We start from the raw sequence: 23,022 nt of genomic DNA, 5'->3' as shown, positions 1-23,022 counted from the left end.
ATGACTGTGTTTAAGATGCAATTTAACATACTTTGATTTCTTGTTTTCACTAGAAAGGAAGTATTCGTTACGTCAATTCAATTCAATTCAAATTCAAAACTCGTTTTATTTACTAATTTAGGTTACAATGTATGCAACAACATGAATAGGATATATAAAATGCATGTTAAAATATTGGTAATCGGGTACAGGAATTCGAAATAACTGATTAATAGTACGAAATACAATAATCATATATACATGTACATGTATAAAAGCTTAGCAGAGCCACTGTTGTTTTATCACGTCGTAAACATTGTGTTGTTTGTGACTTTCGATACCTTTTTTAGGTGTTTCAATTTATGTTCTGTAAATGTATGTCTAATAGAAGCACTTGGTTTTGTTATGACAAATATCTAATAATATTCATTTTATTACTTACAACCAATTTATTATGAAACATATTTTCAGACTTGGTTACTTCATAGAGATCATCAGCATCGGAGGCGGTCTTGTCACAGACATATGAAAAGCAGGATTGTCGGGCAAGTACAGTGAATGTCCTATACGAAGGCCATATTCTGACAAGTCATACAGTGACAGTGACAGGTCATAAAAGTGAAACTTCTTTGAAGCCTTGCGCAGGAAACAACCATATTTCATTACAGACACTGAAGTCGGAAGGCGAGACTTTCAAAACTGTTGATTTAAAACAAAATATGCCAATTATACCGATTGACATGAACACTAAAATCTAAAAATGGACCATCTTGTACCGTTAAAAAACTCACATCACATGGCATTGAAAAAGGCCATGATAATGTCTATTTTATTCCAAAAAATATAGATTCCTTCCTTCAAATTGTTGCCTATTCAGCCACCAAAGATATTACATTACACGGCTTGACTGATATAACAGTTTATAAACATTACCAGTTTACTGCTCCAACATTACAATTCACTACAATTTATCAAGCATTCATACGTTTGGATACTTTCCTGTATATAACACACTCGCTGTTTCGTCCGTGATAAATACACAGTGTGATATTTTAACTTTGATAAATAGATCAGGTACCGTTATAGTTAAGTATGATATGTGTTATTTTTTGCAATTAGATTGCACTGAAGTTTTTACTTGTTGTGAGTAATTGTAATTTTTTTAAATATATTTTTTATATTATGTTATTTATGCGTGTATTTATGTATTAACTTGATAATGTTTTTCATTACTATGATAAATTGTTGAAAAGTTCCATTCCAGTTGTTTGTTCACATCCAGAGACATAAGATCTAGCTAGTAATAAAACAAAAGATGCATCTCAGTTTCGGTCGTCAGGGCTCTGCCCTCGTCCAATATCGTTAAATCAGGTCGATCAATCACCTTTACGATCTAATTAAAAGGCAATAATTGTATAGTATTGACGTCATTGTGTTCAAAAATCTACGCAACGAGTGAAATGAAAAACATTGAATGAAAAAGATCGTTGAATAGAAAAAATGTCGACGCGGATGGACTGCAATTCAATTTTTTACAAAGGAAAAAACGCCGCCGGAGCCATGCACTTGACTGAAAGGTAAATAGCAAATCATCAATCAGCAGATTGCTTGTTTATTAATGGGAAGTTCCAAAGAAGCTGTATACCAAAAGAAAGAAAAAAAACAGAACCAGGAACAGTTTATTCGTCAAAATTTACCATTTAACGATCTTCATCATTCATACGAAAATGTTCAGCGTACGATGACAGATAAACTCAAACGGGACGGACAGTTGCACAGTTGGTTCTCATTGTTTTATTTATGGACGATTGCACAGCTGGGTCTCATTGTTTTATTTAGGGTGTGAGAGTGTAGAGTGTACGACTCTCATTACATTTTTAACAGAATGACGGCGCTGAGAGAGAGAGAGAGAGAGAGAGAGAGAGAGAGAGAGAGAGAGTTAAGTTCCTTGACATGCTGTAAGCACTGCTCATACCGAACAAAAGAAACAAATAATCCCAGCTGGGGAGATTCTCCAACCCTTAAATAGACCAGGCTCGTTAAGTTGGTGGGGAAGAATATTATTTATCATGATATCATCTTTGCATTTATGCAAGGAAACCATTCGGCTTTCAACTTACGTATTTAGTTGATTTCATTATATCAGTGAGTCTTTTATCGTGACCCCAGGGAAGCATAACGAAAAACCCTATGATCCTCCAACCGTCGGCAGCAATTTATCATTTGGCTGTACCCTTCTTCACCTCAAACCAATTGGACTTCTACAATCTGTGAAGTCGCTATCTTCAAGCTTTCTAGGTCTACTGCAGACTGTTCTCATTTTGATGAGTTTTTACGCATTTGGAACTCCTCGGCCATTTACCATAAAAATCAACCTCGGATGAAATGGACGGTTTACAATGTCAGAAATCTTTACATTTATCTAAACTGCAAGTAGATCTCGTAGTCTTTTTCAAATAAGCAGTTAGTCTTTATGACTTTACCCTTTAATTTCTTAATTATTCATAGAAACCGCTTCACATGCAATCACTTACGTAGGTATTCAAAATAAATATGAAAACACTACAATTAATTAATACTATTAATTTGATTCTTACGAGCTGCTTCTGTTGATGTACCGGCATGCATTCGAAGTTGTTTACGATGGAAAACGGCCGATGAGTTCCGAATGTTTACGCCTTTGACGCGATTCAGCTAAAATAGAATCGATTCACTGAAGAGATAACCGCTTTTTGCTAACCATTGCTCCGTGAAATAGGGGCTTAACGGTTTAGCTAAATAAACCCATTATTATTCCGTATAGCTTTTTATTACAAGAACCGAACACAAATTTATGGGTTATTAATTGATGGTATTTTCTGGGTTAAAAATATTAGCTAGCGACAATGTGCAGTTAACCGACTACATTTAGATAGAACGTGCTCTGTATTTTCAAGCAATGAGCCACGGAGATAGTAAGGGGACATTGCACTATGGTAATTGTATAGATCGGAATTAAAATTGCGCATCTATTACGCATTCAGGCATGGTGGACTGAAGCGAATCGTTAGCGTTCTTATAATGTAATGCTTTTAGAGCGGATTTTCGGACCAGTATGAAAATATTTCATTTTAGATGTGAACGCGGGTAATAAAACAACGTCTGTTTATTTAACCATTCGAGGACGTTCTACACCCTTAATGCAGATAGAAGTGTTGACTGTGTATACGTATGAGTTCATTTAGAAATTGGAAGTCCGTAAATGGTACGTGTTGTTTTTGTTGAAAACTTGCATATTTGGTGGAAATATCTGCTCGAGGTACGATAGTTACATGTTGTTTTTGCGATTTTCACGAAACCTGATTGTTTTTGATAAATATGTTTATTAGCGTGTATGCTGTTTCATATTTTGATAAACAATATGAATTATTTCCCAGATTATACCGATACAGTGATTTAAGAATATCGGTCTATGATTAGAAAGTAAATCTGGTACACCTTTATAAATAGAGGCGTTACACATGGTGTTTTTCAAAGTTCCAGAAATTTTCTTTTTCCACAAATGATTTGTGAAATAATATACAGAAGGAGCAACACGGTGTTTTTGTCGTGGCTTTCATTATCTTGTGGCATTATCTCATCTAGGTCAATAGCTAACTTAACATTAAAAAAATATACTGTCAGCGGCATCTCGTTCCCACATTGTAAAGTTAGACAATCTGGTGTTTGATGTTTTACATAAACACTTGAATATTTGCGTTAAAATCGTCGTCATTTGGTAGTTTCTGTTTTTTGAGACTTGTTCTTTTACTAACTATACGTTTTACATATTTCCAATACTTCGAAGAGTTTACTTTGCTTCGATACATTTAGAGAGATTCAACGCTCCAATAAAACGTATGCTAAACATATTATTTTATTTTTTTTAAATTCTATTTATATCCTGTTAATATATTTGGCAATCGAATTATTTCCCTGAATGTATTGCTATTTTTATCTGTTGCTTGAAGAAGCGCAAGTTCAATCTTCTAATCAAATATGTGTTTAACATTTTTAGCGAATTCCTTTTTATGGATTTCACATTTTTTGCAAGAACATATAAACTTGAACGTGTTCCTTTAAAGATGCACTCTTACTCCCAAATAAGATTTACCACAATTATTAATATTGATTTAATATTCCAAAAGGGATGAATAAATGTCGTAAACAACGGTTCTTATGAAGGATATCGAGTTTAATTTGAAAGAAATGGACATAAAACACGGTATTTCTACCTTATGAGACTATAGTAGACCACAGTAAATCTTTTAGCATTCACCATTCATTTAATATTTTTGCGCTTTCTGCTATTAAATATACGGTTACAATCTTGTTATCAGTAATTAATATTTCCATAAATGCATTATTTAGTAAGTATTTAAAGGTGTATCAGTCAAAATTAATTTTAGCAATGCATGTGTATGTATTGATTTTGAATAAGAGTGTAACTTTAAATGGAAATAGCTTTAACCAGTGATAACATTAATGCATATTTGCCTTCGCTCTTAAGCTTCTGGCCCAAATATTTCTAGATGTATATTTAGTCCCATATAACAGGACCAGGTTAAGCTCACTTGTTTGCTTTGGAATAATTTCTCATTTTAAAGAGTTATTACAGGAAATCACTTTAAGATTATCATAATAAACAACTTCTTTTATGCAAAATCAAATATGAGCAAGGCAATTTTATAATGAAATAATGGACTTTGTTAAAGCATTATTGAGAAAGTTTTACTGGAACTGATCCAGAGTAAAATACATTTAATGCTGATGGTATAAAGAGACACAAATATTTAATTTCTTTATCAATAAATGATTCGGTTATGGGCTTGTAAATCCATGTAAAATCAAGCCTCCATTCTAAGTAGTCAAATTGAAAATTAAACAGGTCGTTAAAACTGGATGACGACACGTATTGATACCCTCAAGAGATCTTGGTTTGGCCATTTGACAAAAACAATCAATACATTACATTGAAAAAAAAACATTTTAAAAATGCTCAAAAATCTTCAAAATTTTAACTACGACTTCTTTTTTCCAAAATAAAAAAAATCATGGACGTCCCAAAATACATATGTCCTCCAAATTTCATTGATTTTTTTAAACAAAATTTTCATCACCATCTCAATTAGTCAATAACACAAAAAGAACTACGGGATATCTCAGTAGTAAATAAAACTAAGCCAAGTTAATTGCATTCAAATCACCACTTTTGTATTAAAACGAAATAAAATTGTTACAGTTTTAAAAAACAAAGACTAACCAGAACAAAGGAAACTTGAAATTTGAACTGATCGCTGTCGTTTCCATTGTGTTACCACAGCATAGAACCATGTGTAGAAATATACTGTTAATAATGAAGTAAAAATGAAATTAAGTTGTTAATATCTGACTTTGCAATTGTCAATTATGTAGACTTTTTAATCATTAAAGTCAATTAGTTAAACACGATTATGCTTTAAAAATGCATCAAATTATATAGTGCGCCTTAAAGGGCATGAGCATCTGACTCACATTTATAACCCTATAGCATTTTTCGACTGAGGTGAGCGTTGGATTAACCTTGTTGACGCTCTTAAGCTCATATCCCGAATGCAGTGACGAATATAAAACTCGGCCTTCAAAATGAATAAAAAATCCGATTTTTTTCATTCGTGTTTTAGCTGTCCAAATTATATCTTCATTTCATGGCTGTTCAGTTTTAAACAGCAAGTCTTAACGATTAAGCTTGATTCTTATTGGAGCCCGATATGTTATTTCAGTGGTGGTATTATGTTGTTAATAATATAATTACTGTTTTTTCTTGTTGCAATTTTTGTTTGCTTAATAATTCAATCATTTTGAAACCTATATGAACGCGTTCTTTCAAAGCCTAAATTCACTTAAATTTAATGAAGCGAACCATGTTTGAGGAGTGAATTGTACCTTTGACGAGGTGGAACTATTCATTAGTTTTAAGTTGATGTCTGTATCTGGCCGTTGAGTACTTGCAGTTTTTTAACCGGCTTAAAATGTAATATTAGAGTATTCTTATTGTTTTCAAGTTGACGCTGGCTCAGAGTATGTTATTAGAATGGGGATGTATAAAGGCGGTTGGGTGTGCGGGTGGGCGGTCGTCAAACATTGGTTTCCGACGATTGACTTAAGCTAGCATTGATGGATAGTTATGAAAGTTGGTGTATAGGTAGCGTATGTGAAGAGCTAGCTTAAGATTGCTTTAGTTTGGGTTGGAGTCAAGGTCACTGTTGCTTAAAATAGAAAAATGCTTTCAGCCCATTAACTTGAGCAAGAATTGATGGATAGTGATCAACATTAACAGGATTTAGCTTATGGAAGAGCTGGCTTGGAATTTATTTTTTTTTAAGGGAGGGGGGTCAATGTCACTATTATTTTACAGTCTGTGTTTTTCAATAATGCACTACAACCTATAGGAACAAGCACAGTAGCCAAACAATACGAAAGCTATGTTGTAAGCACAATGCCACGGCCCGACAGACCATATGTGAGAGACCGACAACACATAAAACAACACAAACGCAGACAGTTTATCTACATCCGTATTAAGACAAACATGTTAAAATCAAAAATAAATCATTCTATCTTCGCTGAACGAAATATTAGTAGGATTAAAATTTGAAACAACAACAACAACCAATACTGAAAAATACCTATAATACCTAGCATTCAAATCATTGAATAAGTAATTTACCATATTTCCAAGCGCTTTATTGAAGTTTGGTTTTCAACTTTCTGGGAGAAAAATGACTAAAACTCGTTCAACCAACCGTTATGGAGGGTTATGACTGACAATTACGATTTACAATCAACATGTACGGTCCATTCTCAGGCGATAATTTATTAAACATTATGAATATGACAAACTTTTTTAAACATAGAACATGAGTTACCTGTATTATGAACTATAATGCCAATTGGGACAGATCTACTAAAACACTTCCGTATACATACCCTAGCCGGTATACCACCACCGAATAATTTATAAAGAGTCCATGTATGTTTTCATAAAACCTGAGTACAACTTGGTGTATTACCATACTCAGAATGTTACGACAGATTGCAAAGATTGCAATTGCATTGACTACTGTATATATATTACAATACAGTTCTGATAACACCAAACCTGGAATCAGAAAGTGTGCATCTTGTCTTAATGCGTATGCTACAAGCGTTATCTTTTCATACAGTCGATCTACAGTACTGTATTCATAACATGAATATACAGCCCGATCAACATTTTGTATTCCAATTCAGAAGGTAGTTTCTGTTGGATTGTTAAGACTAGTTAACGTGTAATATTTGACTAGTCTTGTAAATTTTGTAAATGCTGTGCAGTAGATGTCGATCGACTTTAAATTTTCAAAAGTACTGTACGTGTTAGGCAAGATTTAATTTCAAGAACACAATCAATAATTCCTTGCCGTATCAGCAAACTACTTTTAATAGAATACATTTAAACATATAGGTAGCAAATGCTTGGTCAAAAACATGGTTATCAATGCGGAGGAATACCGTTACGAGGAATTGTTTGAAGTTATGATAACCGTATTTATTGTTTGCATGTTTGTATTTATGAAGGGTGTCTTTTTGCTTAGTCAGTGTCTGCTGCATATAAATACGGGTTTGGCATATGAATAATAAAACAAATCAAAGGAAATACCGTTACGGAGGAATTATTATTTTTAGTGCACTAATAAATCTATATAAACCACCGGAAAAAATAAAATATATCTTATTTACAAACATTTTCAGCTGTGCAATGACAGTCATATGTCAAGTTAATAGCGTAATTTTAAACCAATAACTGGCAACATGCAAATAAGCGTTCCTTTCATGATGTAAAGCAGCCTCAGACGAAAAAAAAACAAAACAGTTTAAGGTTTCTTTTAATAAATCAGTATTTTGCAGACAACTCCTATTTCAATCAAAACCACATAAATTCGTGTTACGGTCCGCTGTTGGTGGCGGATGTGCGTTCATTGTATAACATTCCATTATAGATGGAAGTATGTTTATAGTACGTATGTTTACTTGGTTGGTTATATGCAAATTAGCAAAACTCGGGCTCTGTGTGGATCGAGAATTTACTGTTTATAAAGACCAGTGAACCCCTTCAGGATCGAGCATGCTATTCTCTGAAGGGATATGTTGGCCTTGTTTGACGTCACACGTTTTTATTCGTATGAGGGCTATACTTTTAAGGATTTATAAAGGCAATTATCTGTATTAAAATGGTATCAATTATTTGAATCTGGCTTATAAATATTTTCTTATCACGGATACCTATTCTAAATAAGCAAGTCATATTACTTGTATCGTTGATGTCTCACGTAAATGAAACATTAAGTCAGAGTTGATTTTAATATTGTCTTACATTTCTTTTCATTTCAGCTGAACTGAAAAGGCGTAAAAATGTCAACTGACGACGCAGGTAAGACGATTATACGGTTTCAAAAGAGAAGATTAAAGGACTTTATACCAACTTATTCTAGCTCTGTGTATTTAAGTCTAGATTGCTCATACATTTTATACCAATCATTAAGACAAAACGGACTATACCATGTTTATACCATTTAGCATATACCTGTCTATTCCTTGTAACACTTAACAGGTATAATCATTTGTAACCTTTAATTCAATATTTAGGGTGCAATCATTTTAAATTTAAGTAATGGTTGAAGGTTGTTAGTATTTACTTACACAACTGAATGACATTTATTTTGTGTTAAGTATATACTGACAATCCTTGACCTTTTAGTGGTCTACTTACTATGGTCTAAACTACCCACTGTTGGCCAGCGACTGTTCACCTGATTTATATCAAGAATGACTGTCTGTTTATTTTTTTTCATGTGTGATTAGTTTTCAAATGTTTTGGTAAATTTATAGTAAACTGCCTTCTTGTTGAACAAAACATATGTTGACCACTAAATGTAATGTCTTTCTGAGAATTTAAGCATGCTGTCGATTGTAAACAAACCTGGACAAATTCTCTTCAGACCCTTTGCTTCTCCCTCCTTGACAATACAAGGGTGTTCTTGAGCGGTTATGGTAATCACGTGACCAGCAATTTTCTCCATTGGTTTAAAAGTTATGAATATTCATATCCGGTTGATTCGGCATCACGTGACTTGCAAATCCCTCCATTGGTTTAAAAGTTATGAATAACTATATCAGATTCGATTGAATCATTTTAGTTTTATTTTGTTCATTTCTGCAAATGAATGTAGATTTATTACGAAAATTATAGATTTGGGACATGCCTGTCAAAAACGTTCAATTATTCGCAAACAAAATGTCAACATGACATATTTCCACCAATGTGTTTACCGAATTGATAAAAAGAAACCAATTTTATTCAGGAACCAGAGTAATTTAAAATATGTAGTTATAGCTTGTCTTCTTTTTGAATATTGTCTAGAAGTATTGCCATAGCCATGATGGCGTGTTCGAAGATTCGTAATGGCTTCGTCGACATCGTTTTGCAAACGCTTAAACATTACACATAGCTCAAAACCCGTTGAAGATATTCAAATCAGATCTGGAACACATGCTGCCAGGGACAATATGTAAGCACATGAACAGCAATTAATATCGAGTTATCCTTCTTGAACGACCAGAATCAAACAAACACGATATCTTTGCGGCGCTCTTGTTGTATATAGTATTTTATAATAACGGCAAATTCATACGAGGGGAGATGAGGGGCACAACTAATCCAGCCTAAAGAAAATGTATATTCAACTTAAAAACTTGCTTGATGTATTAATTATCAAGCACTTTCTTTCGAAACGCTATGTACGCTACCATTTTACATATGCTTTTTAATCGTGCCGTACCGCAAATACTAATATTTTATACATGCTTGGCATCGTGCCCATTTTGTAAGTATGAGTATATGAGTCGTGCCCTACTCCAAACACCTTGCATTCATGCTTTTAAATCATTCCCTACCTCAAACACCATTTATTCAGGCCATTGAATCGGCAAATGATATAAATACAAGCTTTTCAATCGTCCCCTACCCCAAACTCCATTAATACATGCTTTTGAATTGTCCCCAACATCAAACACCATTTAATTCCGCCATGTGCGACTACACAACATATTCACTAATATTCTGTAATTAAATTCTGCTTTCTAAGTTTTATGCTATATGATAAATTAGCAAAGATGACTAGTGGAAGTTTCATTTATTAATGAAATGATGTTGTGCATATTAAGAAGGAGAAAACAGGACAAAATAACTAAACAACAAAGCTCTTTTTAAATGAGTTTTATATGTACATGTACACAAGATAACTTAATTCACACGGTGGCGAAGGAAATAAATCCGCCGTCACATACCGTCGCGCACCCTTTTAACGTCATTAAGATTCATTTTAAGAAGTTGATTAAATCTTAGGTCTCTGAGTTTGAAAATAGATATTTAATCAAACAATCGAGACTATAGGCACAAGTCCAGTGACCTGAAATGTTGAACGGCACGTTAATCAAGGTCATTCAAAAATAAACATGAGACACACAACGTCACGGGATAGAAGATATATTACACAATGCCAACCAATTGATTGTTATTAGTAAATGTAAGGGAAACCACTTTGGAGTGGCAAGTGAAAAACTAATGGCGTTTTTGTTGATACCAAACTAGTTTCAGTTTTGTTTTATGGGTTTTAGCGGTTTGGAAATCTGTATCGATAGTTTTGCCTGAAGTAACAAATGCATGTACAGTTTCACCAACATGGTGGAACTTTTGTATGTAGCCATTATTTCTGATTTTCTCAAAACAATAATACCGCAGAAAGTCGTGTGCTTGTTTTCACTAAATGGTGTTTCAACATACTTGTTGGATGACTGTCCGTCATATTGTGTTTTTTGTAGCGTAACACAACGGAGAACCCTCTAAGTGTCCAACTAAACTCTTAACTTAGCTTTGAACATAAAGAAAATGATTCCAAGTTCACACTTTTATTTAAGTTTACAATTTAAACATATCTATTTACAAAAAGTGAGTTACTAGAAGACAGACTAACATCGTCTGCTCCCAAAAAGGTAATCTCTAGCAACATGACATGTGAGTCCAACACTATCCGGAATCAACCCGGATTCACCCTATTAAAACATGATCCAACTTAAATACCAAGAATATGAGGCAAATGTGACAGCTTAACAACCAAAATCATACACGTTTTTATAATTAACATGACAACTAATGCATTACTGTGCATTTGTACCCAGTCGGCTGTTAGCCACTTACGCATACATTAACAATCAAACATGCCCTACAATACTTAATAAATGTTTAGTATGAAAACATGTTAGACAAATATCCTTTGTTAAAAGCTAATTATATCATAAAAATGGCGTTAATAAGATCATTATGTTACATTTTATTAAAGTGAAATAGTTTTCGGATGGAACGAACCGACGGAACTGCCTCTGGAGGTGGTTTCGACAGTTTCAAAAACTAGTTTCGGTTTTCGTATGACAAACTATAAAACTTGCTTTCATTTTATTTAAAAACTGTTACAAAAAATACACAGTTCGTGAACAGATGTTAAACCAAAACTAGTTTATTACCAACAAGAATGCCCTAAATAAGAACTCACTGGAGCGGGGCGGGGGATTTTGGGCGATTAAACCGGTTAACGAACGTCTGAAAGCTTTGCCCAAACAATTGTAATAAAGTGCTATATTAAATATTCAAGCTTCAATTGCACTAATGAACATTTCTCTGACTCTTTCAAAGTATGGCTTTGCATTGATGAAAGTGACTTTTTATAACATGGTTTGCAATAATGAATCTACCAATTATTTTTTTACGCATTTGCGGGACTTAATACCTAAACCTCTCTTAAAGATCAAATGTAAGATCACTAGATCCGCGATATCGACTTATCGATACCTGGAATCAACTTCCAGCCGCACTTGAAACGCTCGTTTCTTTTATTAATGTTAGACCAATCGATTTTGGATTCTGCTCTTTCATAAATGAAAAACGATTGGTATTCAATGTTTTCAGAGCCTGGTAATGTCCTGTCCCATATCTATTGTCGCTACAATTGATTGCTAGATATCATGGCGTGATATTGCCAGAACCCGCTGTTTTGAAGAACGCTAGAAAAATATAGGTGTATTATGTGGCTATTTCTTTCCAGAAAAAAAGTGAATCCTTCTTGTTAAGTAATCATTATCAAGCAAATACCATGAGAAAACTGACAGCAGTGTTATATACATACTGAAACTTAAAACTGGAAATGACTAGAGCTGTGACAATCAAACACTTGGGAGCGAGACTTTAATATCAAGTAAGAATTATTCTTTATTGTAAAAGCTTTTTTTAGACTACATATTTCATATTTAATTGAGAAGTTTATTCTTTTCTTTTTTAAACATTGTGTTTTTGATCAAATAAATATGACTACTCCTTTATGAAAAGGTCGTTATGAACGAATCTCTGCACCTGGTTTCATCTGGGTGTTGTTTTTTTATCGTCTTCGGGTATCACATAACGTCATTATTCAGAATCCTTTCAAGCATTTTTAATTTGGTATATCGGGAAAAAGACGTTCCTTTAAAAAGATAATGCCGACTTTATTATTTTCTATTTGATATGAGAATGCTGGTCTGCTTACGGCGTTAAAACATCTTGAAAACACGTTTCACATACCCGACCGATCCTATTTTTCCGCCCGACTCTTCATTTATTTGTCGTTTTTGAACGATACGTGGATTATTTTTTTTGAGTAATTGCCTAAATAAACAAATTATTTGAGAAAATATGTTAACATTTTACCATGTTAAAATTTAAAACTTTCTACAAAATCGTTTTACCCTGATTACAGGTCGGTTTGGTACAGTTTTTCCGGTGTTCAAATAAAAAATAAAAAATAAATAAATAAAGAAGTTATGCCCAGGGCTTAAAACACAACATTTGGCTCGGGTTACCCGACCTGAACCTCCAAATAGGCGCCGATCCTATCGTTTTTACAGTCAATAAGTAAAACTAGATTTTTAAGTGTGTGTTTTAATATGTAGTTTATTTGTTTAAAGCGTTATAAAGAAGATAACTTTAACACAAGTCTCCAATAATTATAATAACGTTCTTACAAAAAGACTATTAAATAAAAGTAAATTAATAGCCTACCTACCCTACCTGTTTTTTGAAAAGGTTATAACCCTAACCAAACCATTTCTTTGGCCCTACCTACCTACCCTATTATTTTAGTTGAATAATATATTTGTTTTGGCCTAACGATGATGCCCAGAGTGCAATACCACATTTATTTGCGTTACAATGTGCACGCAAGCGTGTTCTGGTTTGAATGCTGGAATCAGTAGTTCCACATTCCTTGCGAACTTAATCGGCGTAAACAAGTGCTAAATTTATTGTAAATTATTAATATTTAATCATAAATAAGTGTTTAAAACGGTTGTGCGTTTAGAGAATTGAAAGTCTAAAGCTCCCAAGATGGCAATAAATAGAAGTTTATCGTTGCTAAGGGAACGCGTTTTAACCTTGATCAACTCAGCATGATCGCTTTAAATTATTTTGTTTTAGCAATAGTTAGATGACATGAAGTAAAGTGTTCATGAATAAGAGTGGGCGGAGTGAGCGTAGCATTAAGAAATTCCTTCATGTAATCAAACTGACTTAGAATACAACCTTATTGGCTGATACATTGTCGACACAATATCTAACGCAGGGAGTGTGTATCGGATAAGTAACAGTAGGCGGGCATTTAAAGGGACTGTGCTCCGTATGATAAAATAGCTAAAAAAAGAAGAAAATTGTCGAAAACTGACATAAACTTGGCATCGATGTATACAATGCATTGAAATTTACTAACTGAAGTACCACATTGTTTACAATTTATTTAAGTTTAGCAATTATTTCGTATTTTTCCATTAAAAAAGATTACTGGGTATGTCTACCAGGTAGAATTCATTCCTTATGCGTGATTGGCTAGTCAATGTTATCACGTGATATTACCAAGGTAGGTGTATAACTTAATTATGTCACTCAATTAGAGTTAGTCGTCGTAGCTCAGTGGATACGACGTTGGACTGCAATTTTGGCGACACGGGTTCGAACCCGGTCTCCGACACAATTAATGTTTCATTTTTGGTACTTTTTTGACAATTATGATATCAAAGCGTAACACATTCTATTAGAAAATTGTCCTAAGATTCGTTACAGAAAAACACCTTTTTTGGTGCCATTCTGGTGTACAGTCCATTTAAACACCCGCGATAGTTGAAATTCTTAAGGCTTACGTCTAGTGCTTCATAATTGAAGTTGGAAGTTTTATTGGCTTCAAATGTAGGTTGTATTCTAGATATTTTTTGTATTCTTCATAAATACACACTATTTTTTTTCTCTCCAGTAGAGCAAAAGAATAAATAATCTATATCCTCTATGATGGCGTAGTCTGTCTGCATGGAGAAACTTCTCAACAGCTCACTGAATTACGTATTTATATGATTTAACTAAAATAACTTAAGACACGATTAAGCTAACCTCACTTTTTTGTTCTTATAATTTAATTTGTGAAATGTTCACTTTTTTAATTTCTTTCATTTTTAACCATTTTAAAAGCGGAAGCAAAGTACATGTCTATACAGATGGCACAGCCTATGCTTTAACGCAATAGTTTGTAAACATTTCACGCGTTAAAATTTGTCTGACTATAACATGGCGGGCAATCATTGGAGCCATAACATTTTGTTATGTGTTGAAATTTGCCATCTCAGAAAAAAAGATTCCTCCCTTGCTGCAGTGGAAAAAAGATAGTTTAACTTACTAAACGAGCACGGGTTTTTTCGCTTATAATACATGCTGAAATATCTACCCACAAAAGTGAAATTATCCAATGCAAACCGAGGAATCTTTTTTCTCTGAGATTGCAAGGGAGTGCTTGTTAATTTAGGTGATTGACTGTAAACTACTTTTTTTGTGCAAATTTTAAGCTATGGAGTGATTTTTTCTCGACATGAATAGCCACGCCTCCTTTTTCCTTTAAAAACACCCATCTGAAAATATATAAACACAATCGTTAGATGTTTGCCTTATAATACCTGGAAATACAAAATAAGAATTACAACGATCATTTGCAATCAAGTATTGATTGATAAGATACCAAATGAACCTTTAAGTTCGCGAAGCAGTGCGGTTGTTGGTCATGCTTTAAAAAAATCGAAAATTATATTAATTCAGTAAATTGCTAATTTTCATGTAATTGCTACAGTTTTTTTTTCACAATTCGTTTCCTACTAAATTACTATTCATGAGCACCACAACGTTCAGAAAATCGAGCAAAGTGCAGCAAATATAACAAATAAAGTTCTAAAATTTGTAACGAGGCAACCGTTTGTCAATAAAAAATCCACACACATGTATAGAAATTGCTTAAACCTAAGGTACGATATCAATTCTCACGACAATCCAGATTTTTATGTTGTTGACATCAACACAAACATCTAGCAAGTTATGCAAGTTCTAGACGATCAGATTTTAAATTTTATTCAGAACTTTTACATTTAGAACAACTCATAGCCATTCCTATGTGGAACAACATTCTCCATTTTTTAAAATTTACTCGTATAAACCTCTAAAAATAGAAAATAAGAAACCATACTCACTGTTTACATCCATATTCCACCCATTGGCACTATAACGGAAGACGCATTGGAGCATTTTCAACACATAACAAAATGTTATGGCTCCAATGCTTACCCGTCGTGTATAAGCTGTTTCGTCTTCTTTTTGGGGAGAAAGGGTTTGAGAAGCCGGTTTACCGAAAGGTGCTGCATGTATATCATCGTTATAATAAATGCGCAGTTAAAGACCTTTCCCCATGCTGGAACAGTGGGCAGGGGTTTGACCAGTTTCATGTCCCCCAACACATAAAGTGCTTCAATTCCTGTTGTATGCGGTTTATTTTAACTTCCCGACAATTCCAAAGCAAAGGCACTGACCTTGGCAGTATGTTTTGCAATTTTGTTTCATCTAATATGTACACTAAAGATGTCTAAATAGCGAAATATTTACTGCCACAACCAGTGTCATTTGGAAGGGTATTTCTTACGGACTACTTAAAAAATAATGAATTACCGAAAACTGTTATAAATGTATTTCTTGTAGTTTGATGTTTATTGAATTGAAATCGGACGAAAAATGACGTTGCAGTCTGTTGATGACGAAAAGCCTTGCCTGTTATAATTGTTTTGGTATATTATTCATATTCTTTCTTTCATCGGAAAACCCTATCAAATGACATGAAAAGATAATTAGGTACACAAGCTTCCGTAATTCATATTATGTAAGAAGTTGTTACTTTATTTCAGGTGAGAACAACAGTTTAACGGGCCGGCTTGCAGACATGTATGGCACCCATCTCGTTAACGCTAAGCGAGTGCTGAACACCAAGCTAACCAAGTCTCAGCCCAACCCCCAGAACCTCACTCTTGCAGAACGAATCCTCCTAAAACGCAGAGTAAGTTCGTTGTTCAACTAAAATGAGATCACAATTTCTTTTCTAATCATTATGCACCAGTCAATTGTAACCACGGCCCCAAGGTCTGAGGAATGGCGGGGACTTTGACTTTCGGTCCAGCCAAGCCCTGGTAAAATCCCCGCCCTGCGGGGACGGACTGCTGGTTAAATCCCCGCCAAATGCCTCGGCACCCCAGGGACCCTAGGTTAGGACCATTTCCCGCTTTTTTGGCGTGAAGACAAAACCATCGCATTCATTCGGCACTACGGGGCCACCTGAAAGGTAAAAACACGACCCATTTCCTCCGCTATCCCCTGTATACCCCCGGACTTGGGGGAGCCGTTATTACAATTCACTGGTGCATTAGCGTAACCATCCCTAACTTACATCTAGGACCGACTGCTCGAAACTAGTTAAGTCTGTAATAACACGATTAAGCTACGCTCACTATTCAACTGTGTATGGAAGTTATGTGTGTAGATATCATGTAAAACCAAGTTTTATTAAAAAGAATCAGGTTAAAGTAAGAAATTTTATTCAATAAAGCTCCTTAAGTATGTTAAGCTTATAATATTTGGAGAAATCAGGGCCTGTGAGGCATTAAACATACAACAACGTAAACAATGTCCCTTTCCATTTCCTTGTCTCGCATAATGCGTAGTTTAAACAACCTCGACCTACAATTATCAGTGTGTGTATATCACGTGATAAATTACGTCATAAATGCTACGACGGAATGCAATATTTGGCTTCGAATGATATAACTTTAAAGTCTTAGTTTAAGCCTTCTATAAGTGACCCCCCCCCCCCCAAAAAAAAACAAAAAAAAACAAAAAACAAAAAAAAAACAAACAAACACAACCACAACAAAAAACAAAACAAAAACAAACAACAACAACAAACAAAGTTCTATTGAGAGTCAAGTTTATTTTAAACACTTCAACAAGCCTTTTTTACAAAACCGCCTGATGGAGCACTGTAAAAACAATATTTTGGAAAAGGTTTATCGAAGCGATCGAGGAAACCTATTACCTTATCAAACTCTGGAAATAAAACGAAGGCGGGCTCTTAAAACGGCATAGATTGACCTTTGTTTCATTTATAGTGGTGCAGAAAAAAATAGTTATCAATCTTTATTCGAAGCAAAATATTGTCTTCCGGCGTAACATTTATCACGTGGTATACACACAGAGATCTTTTCAACGAAAAAAAACATTGTTAGGTCTAACTTTAAATGAAAAACTACAGAAACAAGTCCAGTTGCCAAAAGTTTAATACTAAACCCCGTTCAATGCCACAGAGTCAACGCCAATGACAAAGAACACAAAAACAAAGAATCACAAACCAAAAATATGGATCATCAGTACACAAAACTCCACAAACAACACATTACATGTAAAATATATAAATAAAAACTAGGGGTGTTGATCAAGTAGATCAAGGATTGTTAGGTACCACCTTGGAGACTTTAAAGACATATCACTGACACTTTAGGTTACACACCACCATTGTCATTTCCTCTATAATTCAATGTGAAATGATTATTTTTAGACAACATTTAAAGGCATTTCGAGCGAATGCAGACTATGATAAACATATATATTCTTAAAGTACAAGCTTTAAATTACCTTTTAAGCCAATAAAAAAGGGGGGTCAAGTTATTCCTAAGAAAAAACTCTCCACTTGAAAAACAAACTCTCAAAATGGCACAGTCCGCCATGACAGTTCTTCCAAAATTACCTTTCAACTATAGGGCAGCAGTTTATGCTTAAATCTCTATTCTAAATAATAAATCAAGCAATAATAGATACTTAAGGTATAAAAGTTTCAGGAATAAGGATATTTTTTTTATTTACAGTGTATTGTGCATGTGAAAACATGTTTATCAGTCATGAAAACATTATTTTTTTATTGAGAATTTTCCACACAACGGAAGTACATATGACGCAATGGTGACGTCATACCTTTATAGCCACAAAGGCGAAGTCGATCATTTACCAGAATTGACACAATTAATGACATACTCGAATAAACAGTATTAATTACAAAGTTAATGATCAAATACGGACAAAGAACAACAGTTATCTTAAACTTTTGACACTTATTTTTTCCTACATATTTGTTTCGTTTTATAATTTTAGTTGTCAAAATCGATTGGTCGGTCATTCCGCAAAATGTTTAAACATCATCACGTGAAGTGTTTGATGATTTATTAATGGTGAGACTGCAAATAGATATGTGTCAACATCCAAACAATAATATTCCCTTATTTCATCCCGGGACGAAATACGTCAGTTGTCTACAGAAATATCTGCTTTCAGAATATCTGTCAATAGAGGATCAATTTGTTCCTGGAGTTTTAAACCTCCCATGGTAGTTACGTGCGTCATGGTCGTCAAAGTAAATACTCCGTCTGAAATAGAAGCCGCGGCACTTATTTTCTGCGAGAAAGCAAAATATTTAAGAGTTATGAAATATGTATTAACCTTATCAAGTGACAGCTGGAACAACACAAAATAGAGTTATGCTTATCGATACTCGATTTCGTTCTTTAATTATTTAAAGATGTACTCTAACAGTTTTGACAACTTTATATATATTTTTTTGTCTTTGAATGGGCCATTTTTTCGTAAATATCTGGAAACCTGTGATATCAGACTTCTGACAAAAGATCAGATCGCACTTTATCATATTTAAGTTCGATAATTGATATTTTATGATTAAAAGCGTTACTAACGCTTTAAGAAAAATGAACTTTTCAGCAGTTTTACGAAACATTTGATTTTTTTCTATTGTGAATTATCTAACATGACTGAATTGAAAAGTATTGATGTCCAAATCAGTCAATTCTGAGGCATTTGTTTTAAAAGTGTCAAAACTGACAATATGTAAGAGGGCAGCTTGAAGGTAAAATCGCAAAGACAAAGCGCTGTCGATGTTTTGGTAATGACGCATCAAAAACTAAGGCTTATTTTCTGTAAAGCACAAGTCAGTTGTAACCACGCCCCCATCTAGGTCAGGGGAATAGCGGGGACTTGCCAAATGCCCCTGCATCCCGGAGACACCATGCAAGTTGAAACTGAATTCTTTCAAATTGGAGAGAATCAGGATGAGGCGCCATCTTTTTTAAATATCTCGCGAGATCTCGTTAATTACCGGGCAACCCTAGGCTTAGACAAGGACAAATCCCGTTAAAGAACGAATATGTCGGCACTGCGGGGCCACCTGGAAGGTAAAACATTGCCCATTTCCCCCGCTATCCCCGGTATGCCCCTGGACCAGGGGGTGGGGGGCATGGTTACGATTGACTGGTGCAAAACATACTTTCATGCGGGCATTGCTGAACCTTTTTATGCTCATACTTTCTCCTATTCTTTTTGGAAATTCGATACTATCCCTAATTGTTGGTACAGCTGGTCGAAAAATAACAGCGTGCTCTGAAATGCAATCAGAATTGGTCAGAATGCAGGGAATTGAAGCGCTCAATGTCACTTTAGATTTCAACCAGTTTGACAAATACTTATTTGGAACCATACATTAAATGTACATGTGAAAATGTGAAAAGAGAGGTAAACAACCCTACTATCCCTATCATTTACCCTTAAATCCACTATTTGTTTCCCTACGTTTGCATTATTGGTCACTTGGAAGTCAAAAGCTTTCGTTTACAGAAATACATTTTTGTTTTAAATTTTCGTATTAACACTAAACATGTCGTCATAGCGCCTTCGTCAGTAGATACAAAACGATCATATGTGGTTAATGTTTCGAACACACTTTTATTTCTCGAAGTTTTGATGTGTTTTTTTTCTGTTCAAAAAGAAAAGTATAGAAAATAATTTATTTCAACCATGCTTAGCGAGGGACATGAACGCACCGTCACGTAACTTAAATATGTATAAGCTCAGAAGCGTCGCTAGGGTTGCTAGCCCACTTACTTATTCAATCTGATTGTGCTGCCTTTCGCAGAGGTCTTCATCGATGTTGATGCTTTTGAAAATAAAACAGAAAAAAACAACAGAAAAAAGTGTAAACATTCTTAGAATGCACGAAGAGTTTCGATTACTGGCAATTTTGCTCGTTGTCAAGTTCTCTCTCTCTCTCAAAACTCAATAAGAGGTGGATTAATGGCGGCTGTACGACAGGTTTGGAATTTATATTTATTCAGAATAATTATTTAGTTGGGGAATGTGTAGTGAGATAAAAAACAACAACAACTTTTTATCAATGATCAATTTCGATTAAAGTGATTAACTATAATTTTACAATTTTTTTTAATATTATTTATTTATTTATTTATTTATTTATTTATTTATTTATTTATTTATTATTTTTTTTTTGGGGGGGAGGGTGTTATTAAGGTATATTGGTTCTTACAGTTTACAACTTCGCTAAAAAAGACATAAGGTCTTGATTAAAAACGATTCTGTATGTACCGTTTAAATTACAAAAAGCACACTTTATATTGACATGTGGTACATCATTTTGTCATCTTCTACCGACTTCGATAAGAAATTAATGGTTGCTAGTAGCGGTAATGCAAAAAAGTAAAACGTAGAGATTTGGGTAAGATATTAAGGTAGTCTTCAAATTTTACGTACTTAAGCAGAGACTACATTCTACTTTTAGACGAAATATTCAATAGTTCAAAACAAGTTTGCTGAATTTGGTCTACAAGGTTAGATTTCACAAGTATACTTAACGTTTTGCATGTTCTCTGGTTTTGTTAAGCCTAACGTATAAATAATCCGTTGGAACAAGTATTGACTTGATGTAATTAACCTTATCTGAATTATTGTTATGTAACCTGTATTTATAGGTCTAGAAACTTGTTTACGTGTCATGGGATGACAAGAGTTTGCTCCAGTTATTTCTGCTAACCGTACTTTTGTGTGAAAATAATAGTGTTTTCTACATACCTATTAGAATGGCACAGAGTGCAGGACTGGTTTTCGATATTGGTCTTAATTGTACCAAAAACGATGTAATCGGATTATTTGGTATTAATTACTGACTAACTGAGTGAATGAAATCAATAATGTATGACCATAAAATTGATTTAAGTCGCATATTGAATAATGGGCATGAAGCACCAAATTTCGAATAATTCCTGGGTAGGGGGAGGGGTTGTTAAAGGATGAGGGTATGGTCCAGTAGGTCTAAAATAATACAAAAATCAAGTAACGTTCGCCTTCTTCGTCTTTAATAATTCTTTTGAAATTGCTATACTAACTTGCGGTATGAGCTAGCCTTTAGAACTGATGGCTGGTGACATCCATTACCAGTTAACCTCGGATTTAACCATACATCTTTTGCAAAAGCTGTTTGAAGAATAAGAAGTTTGTATTTGTATATTATTTTATCTCCGTTTAACGAATAACAGCTATTTGTATGGTAATTTATATTCGCATCATACCATTAAGGGCGTTTTTGTTCATACCAAACAATTTTCAGTTTTGGTTTCAAGGGTTTTTGCGGTTTGAAAACCGGCTTCGAAAGTTTTGCTTGAAGTAACAAATGCATAGTTTTGTGAACAGTTTCAACAACATTGTGGAGCTTCTGCATGTAGCAATTATTTTCTGATTTTCTTCAAACAATAAACCGCAGACGGTCGTTTGCCTGTTTTTACTAAATGGTGTTTCTACACAGGTGTTGGATTCAAAACCAGCTTCGGTTTTCGTAATGCACCGGTCAATTGTAACCACGGCCCCCAGGAGCGGGTGTATACCGGGGATAGCGGGGGAAACGGGCCGTGCTTTTACCTTCCAAGTGACTTCGCAGTGCCGAGTGAATGCGGTGGTTTTGTTTTCGGGGTGCGGGGGCATTTGGCGGGGGTTTTACCAGCAATTTGTCCCCGGAGGGCGGGGATTTTACCTGTAATTGGCTAAACTGAAATTCAAAATCCCAGCTATTCCCCGGACCTGGGAGCGTGGTTACAATTGATTTGTGCATTACTTTGTTAACTTTGATATTAAAAAGCTTTAAATATAAGTCAATATGAGTGGAAAATAATGTAATTGCAGTAATTGATAGAGCTGTGGCATATACATACATTGCCTAAGACGTATATTTTAACAAGTTGCAATGGCTCGCTTCATTGACGTTCCAGCTTGGCCATCGAGTTCAAAGTCACATAAAGCAAATCAAATATATAATTCAGTTCAACACTCTTGTGACTTCATAATTAACACAATATTCGATACCCATGACCAAAATTCGAGCCATTCGATTTAAATACCGAGAAAAATCCGGTTAAAAACTAGGTAAGGAGGTCAAATAATAAACAAACATAACTCGAGATATTGATAGCTCGAGATATTGCAGGTAACAGTTTTACCCGCATGAACATTTATTAAATATTCATATATTTTCAGGGTGGGGCGCCTCCGCCTCCCGAGAGGGACGCTGATTCCGGAAGCGTTGATATATCGCACATAACAGACGACAATCGCTCACCTACACCGGAACACACACAGGCAAACCGGAAGTCACCGGTAAATTTTGACTCATC

The 23,022-nt window shown here is 34.5% G+C and overlaps 1 protein-coding gene across 3 annotated transcripts in view; it reads left to right on the top strand.

Annotated features, from left to right (window-relative positions):
- The window catches only part of LOC128236153 (serine/arginine repetitive matrix protein 1-like), a 28,590-nt gene that overhangs the window by 2,192 nt on the left and 3,376 nt on the right, over positions 1-23,022 (top strand). The window contains exons 2-4 of one of the 3 annotated variants that reach the window (XM_052951027.1): positions 8,407-8,446; positions 16,363-16,511; positions 22,886-23,005. In XM_052951027.1, coding sequence (XP_052806987.1) covers positions 8,428-8,446; positions 16,363-16,511; positions 22,886-23,005 — 288 coding nt within the window. In that variant the 5' untranslated portion in view covers positions 8,407-8,427. Of the gene's footprint in view, positions 1-8,406; positions 8,447-12,102; positions 12,324-16,362; positions 16,512-20,566; positions 20,657-22,885; positions 23,006-23,022 lie in introns of those variants that run through there. The other 2 variants (XM_052951028.1, XM_052951029.1) reach the window with 2 other exon arrangements.

This window comes from Mya arenaria, chromosome 5 (assembly GCF_026914265.1).
Source record: "Mya arenaria isolate MELC-2E11 chromosome 5, ASM2691426v1".
Classification (NCBI taxonomy): domain Eukaryota; kingdom Metazoa; phylum Mollusca; class Bivalvia; order Myida; family Myidae; genus Mya; species Mya arenaria.
This window is presented reverse-complemented; position numbering and strand designations above follow the sequence as displayed.